Genomic DNA, 13,707 nt, shown 5'->3' on the forward strand with positions numbered 1-13,707 from the left:
AATCAATACTTTATATTAATTAAAATTCTTTAAAATAATAAAAAGATAAAAAAAAAATAACAAAAAAACAAAAAAAAATGATAACTAAAATAGATCAGGGATGCTTTTGGATTGATATTATCGCTCACAACTATAGGGTGTATATTCATATGTGAATAAATGGTTACAGATGAAAATGCACATATAGTGTTCGTTTCATAAATAAAACTAATCGTGGTAAACTATTTTATCGTCTTCAAATCGACGTTTTGATCATCTTCCTCGTGGGTTCACGAGCTGAGAAAACACGGCACTCGTGGCATCTTCGTCGGTGCAAGAGTTGGCGGCATCGATCATGCTCGTGCTGTTCTCAAACGGCTCGATTGGAGTTAACGGGATCCCCTGAATGTGGTTCGTGCTATTATCATCTGGTTCCGTGAGAGCTGATGAGGTCTCTTCGAGTTGCAAAGCATATTCCAAGTTCCATAAAACGTCTCCCATCGAAGGCCGGTCGACTCCATACTCGGCCAAACACTTCTCAGCAGTCTCACCGAACTTCTTTAATGAAGCCGGATTCACTTTTCCGACCAAGTTTCCGTCCATGATTTGATCCAACATCCCCTTCTTTTGCCACGACATCGCCCACTCGGCAATATTGACTTGCTCTCTCGGAAGGACGGGATTCAGAGCCGGTCTCGTGCAGATAACCTCCATTAAAACGACCCCGAAAGAATACACGTCCGACTTTTCCGTCAATTGCTGCCTTCGGAAATATTCTGGATCAAGATAGCCAAAACTACCCTTCACGGCTGTGCTCACATGGGTTTGGTCGAGCGATGGTCCGGCTTTCGATAGCCCAAAATCCGCAACTTTGGCTACAAAATTCTCATCCAACAAAATGTTAGTCGTCTTCACGTCACGGTGGATTATACTCTGGGCTGCACCCGTGTGGAGATAATGTAGACCTCTCGCAGCCCCGATACAGATCTCAAGCCGTTGCTTCCATGATAGCGGCGGGAGATCAGTACCGTAAAGATGACTCCTGAGCGGGCCGTTAGCCATGTACTCATAAACAAGGATCATTTCTGACCGTTCGTCGCAGTACCCGATAAGCGAGACGAGATGCCGGTGTCGAAGCTTCGAGAGCATCTCGATCTCCGTTCGGAATTCCGCCAATCCTTGTTCGGATCTCGGGTTTCCTCGTTTAACCGCTACACGGGTCCCGTCTTCCATCGTCCCTTTATACACCCGTCCGAAACCACCAACTCCAAGAAGCAAATTCTCGTCAAACTTGTTCGTCGCCTCCATGATTTCTTGAAATGTGAAGTTTCTACCGAGATTACATGAAGCCAACGAGATGCAGCTTGCGGTTCCACTTTTCTGAGAAGTGGTTGACATCTTCGTCATTGTGAGCGAGTTTCCGTACAACGGAAGCGGGAGCCACGAGGGTTTTGGATGGCTCGTTTTCGACCTCCTAGCCAGCACGAAACAACAACAGAAACTTAAAACCAGGATAGCGATGGAACCGCCAACAACCGCCCCTATAACGATGCCATTCCTCTTGTTCTTCTTCGCCAGAAACACAACAAGATCCTCCACGGAATCAACCCCATCTAAGCTTCGAGCTTCGTTGCTAATTTTCAAGATTTCGAGCCCGTTCAGAAGCCCATTTGCTTCTTCCGCTGCATGATCTGGACCAACGCTGACCGTCAAACTAGGATCACTGGACGAATTACAGACAAAATCTTTGTAAACAGGCACATCCAAGTTACCCGTTAAGCTCGACAAATCCAAACTCGCATACGCACTCTCACCATTTACGTACAAATTGAACACGAGCGTGTTTAGAGATGTGCTCACAATATCGCAAAAATGCACACGAACAAAGTACGTGAAATTCGGATCGACAGGAAGAACCCAAGTGATATTGAAGTCCAAATCGGCAACATTCGCATCTCCCATCGTCTCGGCAGTCGCATACACCCAATTCGGCGCTATTTCCGGCGTGACACTTTCACTATACTTCACGATTGACGGATTGATCGACACATTCGCAGCCGAGCTATTCACATGTAAATACTTCTTATCGTTTTCCCACATTCTCCCCAATGTATCGTTCTGAGGAGTCAATTTAGGGCCGCCCATATTCAAACGGTACACAGTTTCAAAAGCACGATTTGAAAGACCGCTAATTGGGGTGGATGGGAACACCGATACAGCCTCATCAGGGATCAATTCATCCGGGATCGAGACAACTTCAATCGCGTTTACAAACGCAATCGAATCATTCGAAGGGATGAAACTGAGAACCAACGTATCGGAGGTCACGTTGACCAAGTACTCTTTAAAGAGATGAGTCGAACCATTGTATCTCGCAAAACTGTAGTTGTTTAAGAGCACAAAGTCTCCGGTGGCTACGCTTAACGAAGCCGAAGTGAGATTGTGGCCCGGAATCGGGTAAAAGTAGAGTCGAACCCAATGCCGACCCTGTTTCTTGATTTCGAATTCGAAAGAGGCCGTGGTGGTGAACATTCGGGCCGATTGGTGGACCGATAATGGGACACTGGAATTTGATTCGATTATATTCGAATTCTTTTGAGTCTTTAGAGCAACCATTGATGATGGGTCTGAATCAGGAACATAGGTCTGACCAAGATATGTGACATTTCGGGAAGAACCACAGACAATTAAGTAGCTATCTTCAGGACTGAATGAAGCAGTTGATGGATGAATGTATGCAGATTGAAGAACAGCAAGAACTAAAAGAACCCACTTCAAGAAACTCATTTCTTGAAGATCTGAATACCTGAAATCCCCAAATTGACAACTGTTCAAACTTGAAGATCCAAAATTTAGTCAATCAAGCAGCTTATGAACAGCAAGAACTCAAGCAACCCACTTCAAGAAACTGATTATGTTGAATATCTGAATGCTTAAATCCCCAAATTTATGATAATTTGAGGTTAAAAGATGCAAGCTTGAGGCAATCAAGTAGCTAAGAACAGCAAGAACTCTAGCAACCCACTTCAAGAAATTATATTGAAATCTGAATGCTTAAATCCCCTAATTGATAAAGAATAATAATTTGAGCTTAATGGCAATCAAGCAGCTAAGGACAGCAAGAACTCAAGAAACCCACTTCAAGAAACTGATAATTTTGAAATCTGAGTTCTTAAATCCCCAAAATTGAATAATAAATTGGGCTTAAAGATTCAGCTTGAGGCACTCAGGTGGGTTATCAGCAGGATTAAATGAGTATTGATGAAGATATGCAGATAGAACAGCAAGAACTCAAGCAACCCACTTCAAGAATTAATGGTGAATCGAACTTGAAGATTCAAGATTTCAAGCAAAACAACTAAACGGGTGCTGAATCAATGGAAGAAATCAAAAAGGTACAGTTCAATTCCCACCAAAATGTAAAGAAACACTGAGATCTATTTTCATGGAACCAATGGGGTTATGAAAACCAGAGAAGATTAGGGTTTTGAAGTGAAGAATGGAAAAGGGGTTAATTTGAAGTAGGTCTTACCTCATTTCAAATGAAGAATGTGGAGAGAAGTCCTTGAGAAAACCAGAAGCTTTTTGAAGGCCACCGCTCTTTCCAGGCTGGTTTACACAGGAGAAAGGGATAGAAGAAGCCGATGGTGGAACCCATGTAACCAATTTGGCCCATGGTCATGTTACCAAATGGTTCGGCACATGGGGTCTGAGTGGCTTGTTATTTCTTCTCTTTTTAGGATGTGTTTTTACGCATATCGACTAATCCCATGAATCTTTAAGAATAACCACAAGTATCTTCAATGATCTTATAAAATACAGATCGATGATCAATAATCCTTAAATACTCAAGTTTTATTGTCATTTGACTTAATCTCATAAAATTGTGATGTAAGGTTTTGTTGGCAGCATAGATATATCCATGAGAACTGTGAGCCCTCCACTGGGGTCCACTATGCTAAAAGCGAAAGAAATCTCATCCCTTTATTTCCTTTTTTAGAATATTCGAGAAGATAATCGAAGACACAATAAAAATTGTTTTAATTTATATTTTCAGCATAACGATTTTTTTAATGAATATAATAAATGTTTAATCTTACTTAATTATCATACTTGTTTTACGCTACAACGAAACTTATAACTATTGGTAACGAAAATTGTTTAAGTTTAATCTGATTTTTAATTTTTTATTTTAGATTTTAGTTTTACAATAGGTGGTGGTGGTTTTTAGCCGAAGACGGTTCCTTCATAGTTAGCAAATTAAGAGGACTAATCGAAGAAAAAAAATTGTAGGAACTTTAGACAACAAGGTTGTAAACCCAACTAAAGGGCCTTTGGCTTAGTGGTATCGGAGCATTTGACCTCTCAGGAGGTCAGAGGTTCAAACCTCACCAAAGGTGGAAGAGAGTTTGTGAGTTTATTTGTTTCATTCTGCTGTATATAAATATTATATACTTAAAAAAAGGTTGTAACCCCACTGTGTAATCTTATTCCGTTAAAATGCTCATCTTTATTTGGATACTTAATTTGAATTATTGGATCACTGTCTTGCATCGTGTCGCAATCTTTTGCAAATACATGAAGGATTTTAGAAATGGCGAGGCATGCCTTCCTCGACCCCTTTGACTCTCGAAGATATTTTGGACTTTCCTAATCGGGAAACTTCATATCATGGAGTGGCACAATTTACATTATCGACTCTTCTTTATGTAATTTGGAGAAATCAAAATGATATGGTCTTTCTCTATCAGTAACCAACGTCGTAATCATTCAAATATAGTTTTTGACACTTAATTGCTCTCGTTTTTCTCGTCTTCGTCGCTGTCAAAATGCCTTAATATCTCATGGACTTTATGGATATCTGAGAAATTTGGATATGATGGATATGAATAGATTAACATCGAGGTCACGGGTGTTATAATCGTCATCCGAAGGTGGTCTTTCTCGGTTCATGTCTTTTTTTTCTCTTCTTTAGTTGGTTTCTGCACCTTACAGAACCTAAGCCTCGTAGACCCTCAAAATCGTACTTTGTTTTTTTCTTCGTGTTTTATTGAATTTTTTTTTTTGCATTTCAGAACAAATCAATCAGTTAAAAAGTTTTGGTTTTAGGTTTTGTTTTCACCATTCATGTATAGAAAGACAGATAATGCCCGGTGTGCGAAGCACGTGAGAGGTTTAACTGAGCCAAAATAGACGGTGTTATCAGAAACAACCCACAGAGATCGTGGAGTGAAATAAAGAGAGTTTAGAGACTAGAATTGTAATTTTCACCAAAACACAGGGACTAAAACCGTAAATAACTATAACAAATATTTACGGTTATTGGCCAAAATAGTCATTTCTTCCTCCAGAATTAGCCTCCTAGGCATTCATCTCCTTGATTTACCAAAATGTCACTACCTACGCAAGTTTCACCTCCCATTGCAGACCTAGCTAAAAGACAGAAAAAAAATTAATGATAATGTTAAATGTATCTATTTTTTATATACATCAACACTATTATTAGGGACCGTTTACCAAATATTTATTGGGTAAGTGCTTATCAATAAAATTTAATACTATTATTTACTTATTGGATAAGATTTTAGTCCACCAAAACGACATCACATGCAACAATTTACCCGGTAAGTGCTTACCGTGGTAAGAGTCGTCGCCCTCACTTACCGGGTAAGACTCTTGGTCCTTGTCTCGCTCTTTCCGGGTAAGATTTTTGGTTATTACCATATTCATCCGATGAGGTAACGTGATTTGGTAAGCGCTTATCCGAGTACGCATTTGGTAAACAGTCCCTTAATTTTTATATGTTTTATATATAATTTAATTTCATTCTAACATTAATGGTATATTTGGTAACTGGATATGGCATAAATGAATAAAACATGAATTATTGTTTTACATTTGACATGATTTTTATGTGAAATATAGTGCAACAGGCGTGTTCCAACCCCATGAAACAAGATAGAACAAACATACAATTTATCACTATAAACTCAAAATAAAACTTAATTATCTTTTAAAACAATAAATACATCTCTCTTTTTAAATTTTATTTAATGTACTTTATATATTTTTCAATTTATTGTAATCACAATATTATTTTTATACGGTTTCTATATTTTGATTAATTTATGTAATTTATTAAATATTAATAATAAAAAATTATATAAAAAAGGTATAAAATAAAATTAGAAAGTACATAAACTTTTTATTTTGATATCATTTTAGTCGTATTTACAAAATCTTTTTAATGATATATTTATTTTGTTATAATTTAATAAATCATATAAATTAATCAAAATAGATAAACAACTCATTACGGGTAAATTTGTTATTTTGTGTCCTATGTCATGTCTTGCCAAGCGTTGTACAATTGTTCTATCATGTTCTCTTGTGTTATGTCTTGTTCTATTATGTTATGTTATATTATATCTGTTATGTTTAGCAAAAGTACCAGTCGTTTTAACAAATACATGAAAAAATGGTTATTTTGTTAATTGCGTACACGTCTAATGGTCATTTTGGTGATTTCCGCCTATGATAACCTCGAGGGATTAGCAGAGGAGGACTTATCCTTAAGGATATGGTTGTTTATGAAACCAAAAAAATAGGGTTAAACCACGGACACCACCTATAGTGGTGCATACGGTGGCACATGCCACCGTATTATTCATCCATCGCAGAGTAAAAAAAATTAGGTTCGTGAAAGGTGCAATCGTATTAATTTGTTGTATGTATTTTGAAACTACAATGAGAACAAGTTTTATTTGATAAAATTGGTTTGCAAGGCTTTTATTCCACCCCAGACCCAAGTTCGAATCATGTTAATATCGTTTTCTTAGTCAAATGGTGTCACAGTTTGAAAAAAATTATGTACATTTGTTTCTTATGGTCAAATGGTGTCATCACTTGAAACTTTTTCCCTATACTTTTTTCTTTCATAGTCAAACGGTGTTACCGCTTGAAAAAATTTATGGATCCGTACCTGGGTTAAACGTAACTATTTTGTACCTTGTAATATCATTTAAAAAATTCTTGTATCGGCTTGGTTAGCTTGCTGATTAGGGGTGCTCAAAAAACCGACCAACACGATCAACCTGAACAACCCAACCCAACCCAACGTGAAATAACTCAACCCGAAGCAACCCGATGTCTAATCGAGTTGTAAAATTTTCAAACCGTAGGTATTGGGTTGATATTGGGTTGCTATTATTTGAACTCAACCCAACCCAATTCGATGAACCCGATATACTTTTATTTTTTGGATTTAATATGATCGTTGAATTTCTATTAATGTATACATTAGACAGTTACACTATCACGTACACTCTTCATATACACATATTTTTAATCTATTAACATCTCTATATAACTCATTCGTATATATGTTCAGTAAACGTGAACATATATATGTAAATTGAGAAAATTAATTGAATGTGATATACGTAAGAAATATGGATAAGTTGTATCAAATGGTTGATGATGAAAAGAAATTGTGAGTAAAAAAATAACATATTCAAGGTTAGAAGAATATTTTAATATACCAAAATATAAACCCGACCAACCCGTACAGGCAGGGGCGGATGCATTCAATAATGGTTGGGTCCTGGCCCCCGATAAAAAAAATTACTTGTAATAATTTAGTATAATTGGGCCCCAACATAATGATGTAAAAGGCCCCCTTCTTCTCTTCAGTTCACAGTTCACGGCGCCTTGACCCAGACCCTTCTTGCCCTTCACCGCTCGCGCTCGGCGCTCGCTTCAGCCTTCGACAGACGAGAGACGGAGAGAGTAGAGACCGACGACACGTTCACGCCACTTCTTCTTCTTCTTCTTCTTCAATCTTCATCGTTGCTTGCTTCTTCGGTTCTTCCTTCCGGCTTTCCCTAGTTTCCTAAACTGGACCGACAGTGGACTGGAGTGGTGACTGTGGAGTCACTGGACTGATTCGACTGAAGCAAAGCAACTCTAATAATTTGGGTAAAAATTCTAAGTTCCAAATTCCAGTCTTTAATTTTGATTACTTCTTTGATTTTGTTGTTTGCTTATTAGTGATTGATTTGTTAAATGCTTTATGTTAGGTTAATTTTGTAGGCAATTTTGTAAGCAAATCAACTGGAAATGTCAAATGATAGGTTAATTTTGTAGGCAAATCAAATGGAAACATCAAATGTTAGGTTAATTTTGTAGGCAATTTTGTAGGCAAATCAAATGGAAATGTCAAATATTAGGTTAATTTTGTAGGCAAATCAAATCGGATGTTGCAAGATCTTGGTTGGCAGAAGAAACTGCCAGAATAATGCAGTTAGGCTGCAAGAAAAGAAGAGGCATAGAGTTCAATACATGATAACCCCACAAAACTATTTGACGAGCAATGTGTTTATTTATTTTATGTGTAAACTGTTCAGAAAATATATAAATAAAAGTATAATGTGTCGGTTTAACCAAAACAGTAAAAGGTTTTAACTAAAAATCAAACCGAATAAGTTATCTTTATTCGGTTAACCGAACCGTTTAAGCTGAAAATGAAAACCCGAAACCTTTTTTGGTTCGGACGAATTGTTCGGTTTCAAAAAAAATTCGACACTCCTAAGAGTTCCCCCAACCATAATAGTTTCTAGATCCGCCACTAGGTACAGTTTGAGTTAGGTTAAGATTTTTCAAACCGCAAGCATTAGATTGGGTTGTTCAAATGTTTTCAACCCGATCAACTCAACCCACGAACACCCCCATGAATGACAATAACATATGTGTTCGAACCAATTTTCCTAATTATGCTTAATGATTGCATGAAATTAGTCGAGATGCAGGAACGCAAGATTTGATTAATCACCAAAAAGTATTTCAAAACGAACCCATAAAACTAGTAGTAATCCATACGTCTTTTCGATACAACAAACAAACCTACACACATCAGTTGATGTTTCTCTTGGTTTCCAATTCCATGATCATTTAGTTTTTAAATCTTCACCTGTATTCCGGTCGGTGTGATAGCAAACAAGCTTTTCCGGCGAAAGCTATCAAAAGGGATTTCCGGCGAAAGCTATCGGAAGCGTTTTTTCCGGCGAAAGCTATCGATAAGTTTTAAGAGTGGCACCACAGAACGTACAAACGATGGCCTTCCATGATCTCCAATAAAACGGGATGAAGCAGAATCTTGTCGCCGTTAACATATCGGCGACTTTGGCTCCACGGCCGCACCGGGAACAAGATCCGGCCACCGGCTTCGTCCTCCTCATCTTTCGAGTCTGATCCACCAAAAAGCAAAAAACCACCATACGAAATCTATCGATTACCGTTATATACCGACTATCTTGGTGATTTTGGTCGTCGGAGTTTGATTGATCATCGGAAAAGTAAAAAACCGGTGCTCGTCTGAATGCGTTTCATGGCGTTGGGCGTTGGTTTTATAGACCGAAGGAAGAACAACCACCTGCGAGTGATTGGTTGGGTTTTCCTTATGAACCGTTGGATGATTGCCACGTGGAAGTGAAGGTGGGGAGGAAATGGCAAGGGATATTTTAGTTATGTATGTATGTACATGATCATGGTGTATGGAAGGCTATGTGTTGTTTTACTGCCACGTGTCTCATCATTATGTTTCTAGGTTTTTGTTTTTCCCCAAATATAAGACATGTCATGAGTTCAATCTCAGATTTTCTGTTAGTCTTAGTTGTTCCGTGTGGAGCCGGTTAGGATTGTCGGTAATCAAGTCCAAATCATAGTGTTGGAAATGTAATCAGGTGTTGATTTAAAGATGGGGTGTTCGTACCCTGGTTTCTTTGTTTTGATGCAGTGACTTTTTTTATGCAATCTTAAAGATACATCTGCTTTAAATTGATGTATATTCTTGTAACTTAACAGAAAATGGATGCAGTCTACTGATAATATCATTACATACGATATTATAGGTTACCTCAAGAAAATGGTTGCAGTCTACTGATAGTGTAACAAAAAATGGTTGCAGTCTACTGATAGTAAGTGTAACAAAAAATGGTTGCAGTCTACTGATAGTAAGTGTAGCAAGGAAAAAAACCACGTTGTAAGTCATTTTCATCCATGGCTTTTAATACTTAGATTTTTGTTTTATTTCATATCATACTGAATATTTTATGCTACTGCTTCAAACTTTTTTCAAACTTTTATCCTCTGAAAATAATTTAAGATGGATTATTGTTAATAAGTTAGTACGGATAAAAACGCATATTTATTGAACGTCGATCACAAAAGGATATGCACGAGAGTTTTGTGACGGAAACAACGTCTGGGAGACGAAAATTTGGAATTTTTTTTTTATGAAAAATGAAAAAAACATGAAAGACATATGGTGTTTGACTTTTGACTCCTTAAAGGGGAAGTAATTTGGATATGAAGATGAAGTTGAAAGGAGTGACTTTTTTGGACATTCCCAACTGCCTTCAATTAATGCATTCATTAAGCCATATGAAAATATCAATCATAAACAAGATTTATATTGTTTTATATAATATAATCAGATCGTTTATTTTTTGACGTATTTTACTGGTTGTAATTAACGATGGGATTCAAACTTCTAACGTTATAGGGAAACAGATGTGGGTGGTGGTGATCTAACTTTAGTGTGAATGTTGGTCGTATCTGTCTTGGCTAAAAGAACATATGTGTTCGTAAAATATCATGTGGAGGCTTTTGATTGGATTAAAGACCAGGTAACGTTATATCTAATAAGTAGTAACTAGATGTGAAATGAAGATCGTGTGTGTTTGCTATGTTCTATCTACCTCTCGACAAATATGATACTGGGGGTATTTTGGATTTGACCCTCGTTTCTTTATTTTAGCTGGTGAATTACAAGAATTTCGTTGTTAAAGTTATGGGTTTTGTATAAAAACAGGTGAAACCGTTATTATGTCATGTCTTTGTCGTGTGTAGCCTTCATTCTTGAATTTGATCATGAAAAAGTGGTTGATAACAGTCGTAATACATGGTTATGACTGTTGTTTGGATGTATATATGCATCTAGTATGTATCGGAAACCAATAAATGATAATGGACCAGAAACACGACATATGGGTTTAATTAAAAACACAAATTCCGTTAAGAAAATTGATGAGACAATTTTTCGTTTGAATTCTCGTTTGTCACATGTCGTGTCATGTCACAATGGGTGTATGGTTACGTCTTCTTAGCTCGTAGCTTTCCATGTGATGCTCGTATGTTATATTCAAAGTATTCATACAATTAATAAGAACGTCTATGATCCTATTCCGTATATTCAAACAAATGTCGGGAGCGAAATGCATAAAATGAGCGCGATAAGCAAAATAATACAGTATTACCCCAATCATGCACCATACGTTAAGAAATATATTATTTTAATAATATTCTTGTGCGTTTTGAATAAAACAACATAAGAAGATGACATGATTTGTACGTTGGAAAACGTAAAAAAGGATCTCTTAAATGGATGAGATGCACTGGATCAATCCCCGTATCAAGCGCGATTTATGGGTAAGTTTGAGATTAAAGGTAATCAAGGGTCCAAATCGCTTATTACGCTTTTTACTTTCACCCTCATTCTCACACGATCTTTCGCTTGTATGCATATAGGGAGGACCAAATGAAAATGATAATTATTTAAGATAATACAAAAAAGGCGAAATCATGTGCAAAAAAATCACATGTGATTTTATATTAATGGTCAAAAAAGGTATGCGAGCGACTTTAGGCACGACTTCAGGTCATGTGGCAAAGTCATGTGAATCACATATGATTTTGTACGTGATGTTAATGCAAAGTTACATGTAATCCGACTGCTTCTTTTAATTTTTTTTAATTAACTTGGATATCCAACCTGCTATACGAGCTGACTAATGTCAGGGTGACTACCTGCTTTGCGGGTAGCCCAAAGTCACCGTATTTGAACCTCCGTAGCCACAAGGGGATTTTTGTTTCTCCTTGGATTTGAACCTGAAACCTCTTACACATTTTTACCCCTTGGAGTCAAGCTCAAACCAATCAAACACCACTCTTATGGTTAATTTTTTTATTCTCTTAAATAGATATTCTCGTTTAAACTAAATATCTATACTATATTATAAAACATTTGAGAAAAACTCTTAAAGCCCACTTTTTATACATAAAGTAGTGTTTATTGATGCATGTTACTTAAAACTCAAGATTATAAGTAGATTGTACGTAAGGATAACTTATTAAAGCTTCATATCTGAATTCGTGTAACTAAATGCAGAAAAACACAATCAAATACAGGATCAAACATCTCATTTTAAATATAAAAAATCTAAAATTTAATTAGGATAATCATTGAAATCTAACAGAATAATTAATTGTTATCTTTATAAAATGTTATATTATTAAACCAAAAATAAATTACTTCGTCATTAAACTTAAATTAAATTATAATAAAAAAATTAAATTAAAGAAATTACATAAAAAAATGAGAACTTTTAAATAGTTGATTTGATATTAATATTGATATATTTTTTTCAAATTTTTATGATATCTTCAAATTTATATTTTATTTAAAAATAAAATCATTATCGCTCTCTTAAAAACACATAAAATCGTATTATAGCATTAACAAGACAAATAATAAAATAAAATATTAAAATCAAAATGTATCTTGTTGTATTAAACGAATACTTTTCTAATATAAATATATGCATATATAAACAGTGTACGGACACATGAATTACGGAACGACATTGAAATGGCACAAACAATGAAACAACCAATACTTTCCCAACTAAAAACAATTAAAATAATAAATTTTTTGACGATTTAAATAAATAAAATAAAATTTAAAAAATGAAATGTGGAGGCCCACCCGAAAACATGGAAAGTGGAGGCCCACCCGATATGTAGGCAGACAGCCCACGTAGTTCAACTCAAAAGCCCATTATGTGGTCAATCGTTTTCTTTGCGACTAAATTCATTGATGCATCAAATAAATGTTATTTAATTATTTTATATTTAAAATATCAATAAAAAATATATATTCACACACTATTTATTTCCTTCTTTTTGCAGTAAGATTTTGAAGAATCTGTTGGAGCAAAAAACATACACAAAATCTGTATTTTCACCATTTTGAAGTATCTGTTGAAGATGCTCTAACTTGTGCTGCGTAAGAAGAAATATTGTTTATGCATATCATGCCCATTAAAATATCTGACAAACTGGTTAACAATTACCTGTATCTTTGTTTGATCAGTTAAAACATAACTGGGAACTGAGTGTTTCGAAAGTCTATTTTACGAAAAATGAAATGACCCACCAAAGACTAAGAACCATAGAATTTAATTCGTAAATTAAGTTTCTATTTCCAAGTTATGGGTATACATGCTTAAATTGAAGTTGAAATCTACAAATTCATAGTTCATATCAAACTATCCATTTTGGTTCAATGTATTTATTCTATACAAGTTTGTAATTCATTTCGTTTTCAGTTATTTTATATCTGTTATGTAAGTAATAATATACAGTACAAGATTCTCCTCAGGTTTCAGCGTTTCAAGTCCTGTAAGGCGCTGTAGATTTTCTGGGTTGTTCTTTAGTGCCGTTGAGATTAATTGAGGTGCGTGGAAACTATCTTAAACACAATACGTAATCTGATAAATAATTCAGATTTGTGTATGGACCATATCAGATATTAGATAATGAAATATTTCTCGACAGATTAGGAAGGGAGGGAGGATCGAAACTAGTTTCCTCATGCTTTCCTATCTTCTA

At 35.9% G+C, this 13,707-nt stretch overlaps 2 protein-coding genes across 2 annotated transcripts; both read right to left on the reverse strand.

Moving 5' to 3' along the window:
- Window positions 1-111: 111 nt before the first annotated feature.
- On the reverse strand, window positions 112-3,537 carry LOC112514902 (receptor-like protein kinase THESEUS 1). Its single transcript, XM_025121534.1, has 2 exons — window positions 3,512-3,537; window positions 112-2,785 (listed from the first exon to the last, which is right to left on the reverse strand). The coding sequence occupies exons 1-2, from the start codon at window positions 3,514-3,516 to the stop codon at window positions 253-255; spliced, it is 2,538 nt and encodes an 845-aa protein (XP_024977302.1). The 5' UTR covers window positions 3,517-3,537; the 3' UTR covers window positions 112-252.
- A 5,244-nt stretch (window positions 3,538-8,781) lies between these two features.
- LOC112514881 lies at window positions 8,782-9,349 on the reverse strand. The gene has a single exon (XM_025121511.1). The coding sequence runs from the start codon at window positions 9,252-9,254 to the stop codon at window positions 9,048-9,050; it is 207 nt and encodes a 68-aa protein (XP_024977279.1). The 5' UTR covers window positions 9,255-9,349; the 3' UTR covers window positions 8,782-9,047.
- Window positions 9,350-13,707: the final 4,358 nt, after the last annotated feature.

The sequence above is a fragment of the Cynara cardunculus genome (assembly GCF_001531365.2).
Source record: "Cynara cardunculus var. scolymus isolate 2C chromosome LG 6, CcrdV1, whole genome shotgun sequence".
Lineage (NCBI taxonomy): Eukaryota > Viridiplantae > Streptophyta > Magnoliopsida > Asterales > Asteraceae > Cynara > Cynara cardunculus.

Coding starts and splice junctions, on each gene's coding strand:
- LOC112514881 (XM_025121511.1), bottom strand. CDS start 9,254: ATGGTGGTTTTTTGCTTTTTGGTGGATCAGACTCGAAAGATGAGGAGG.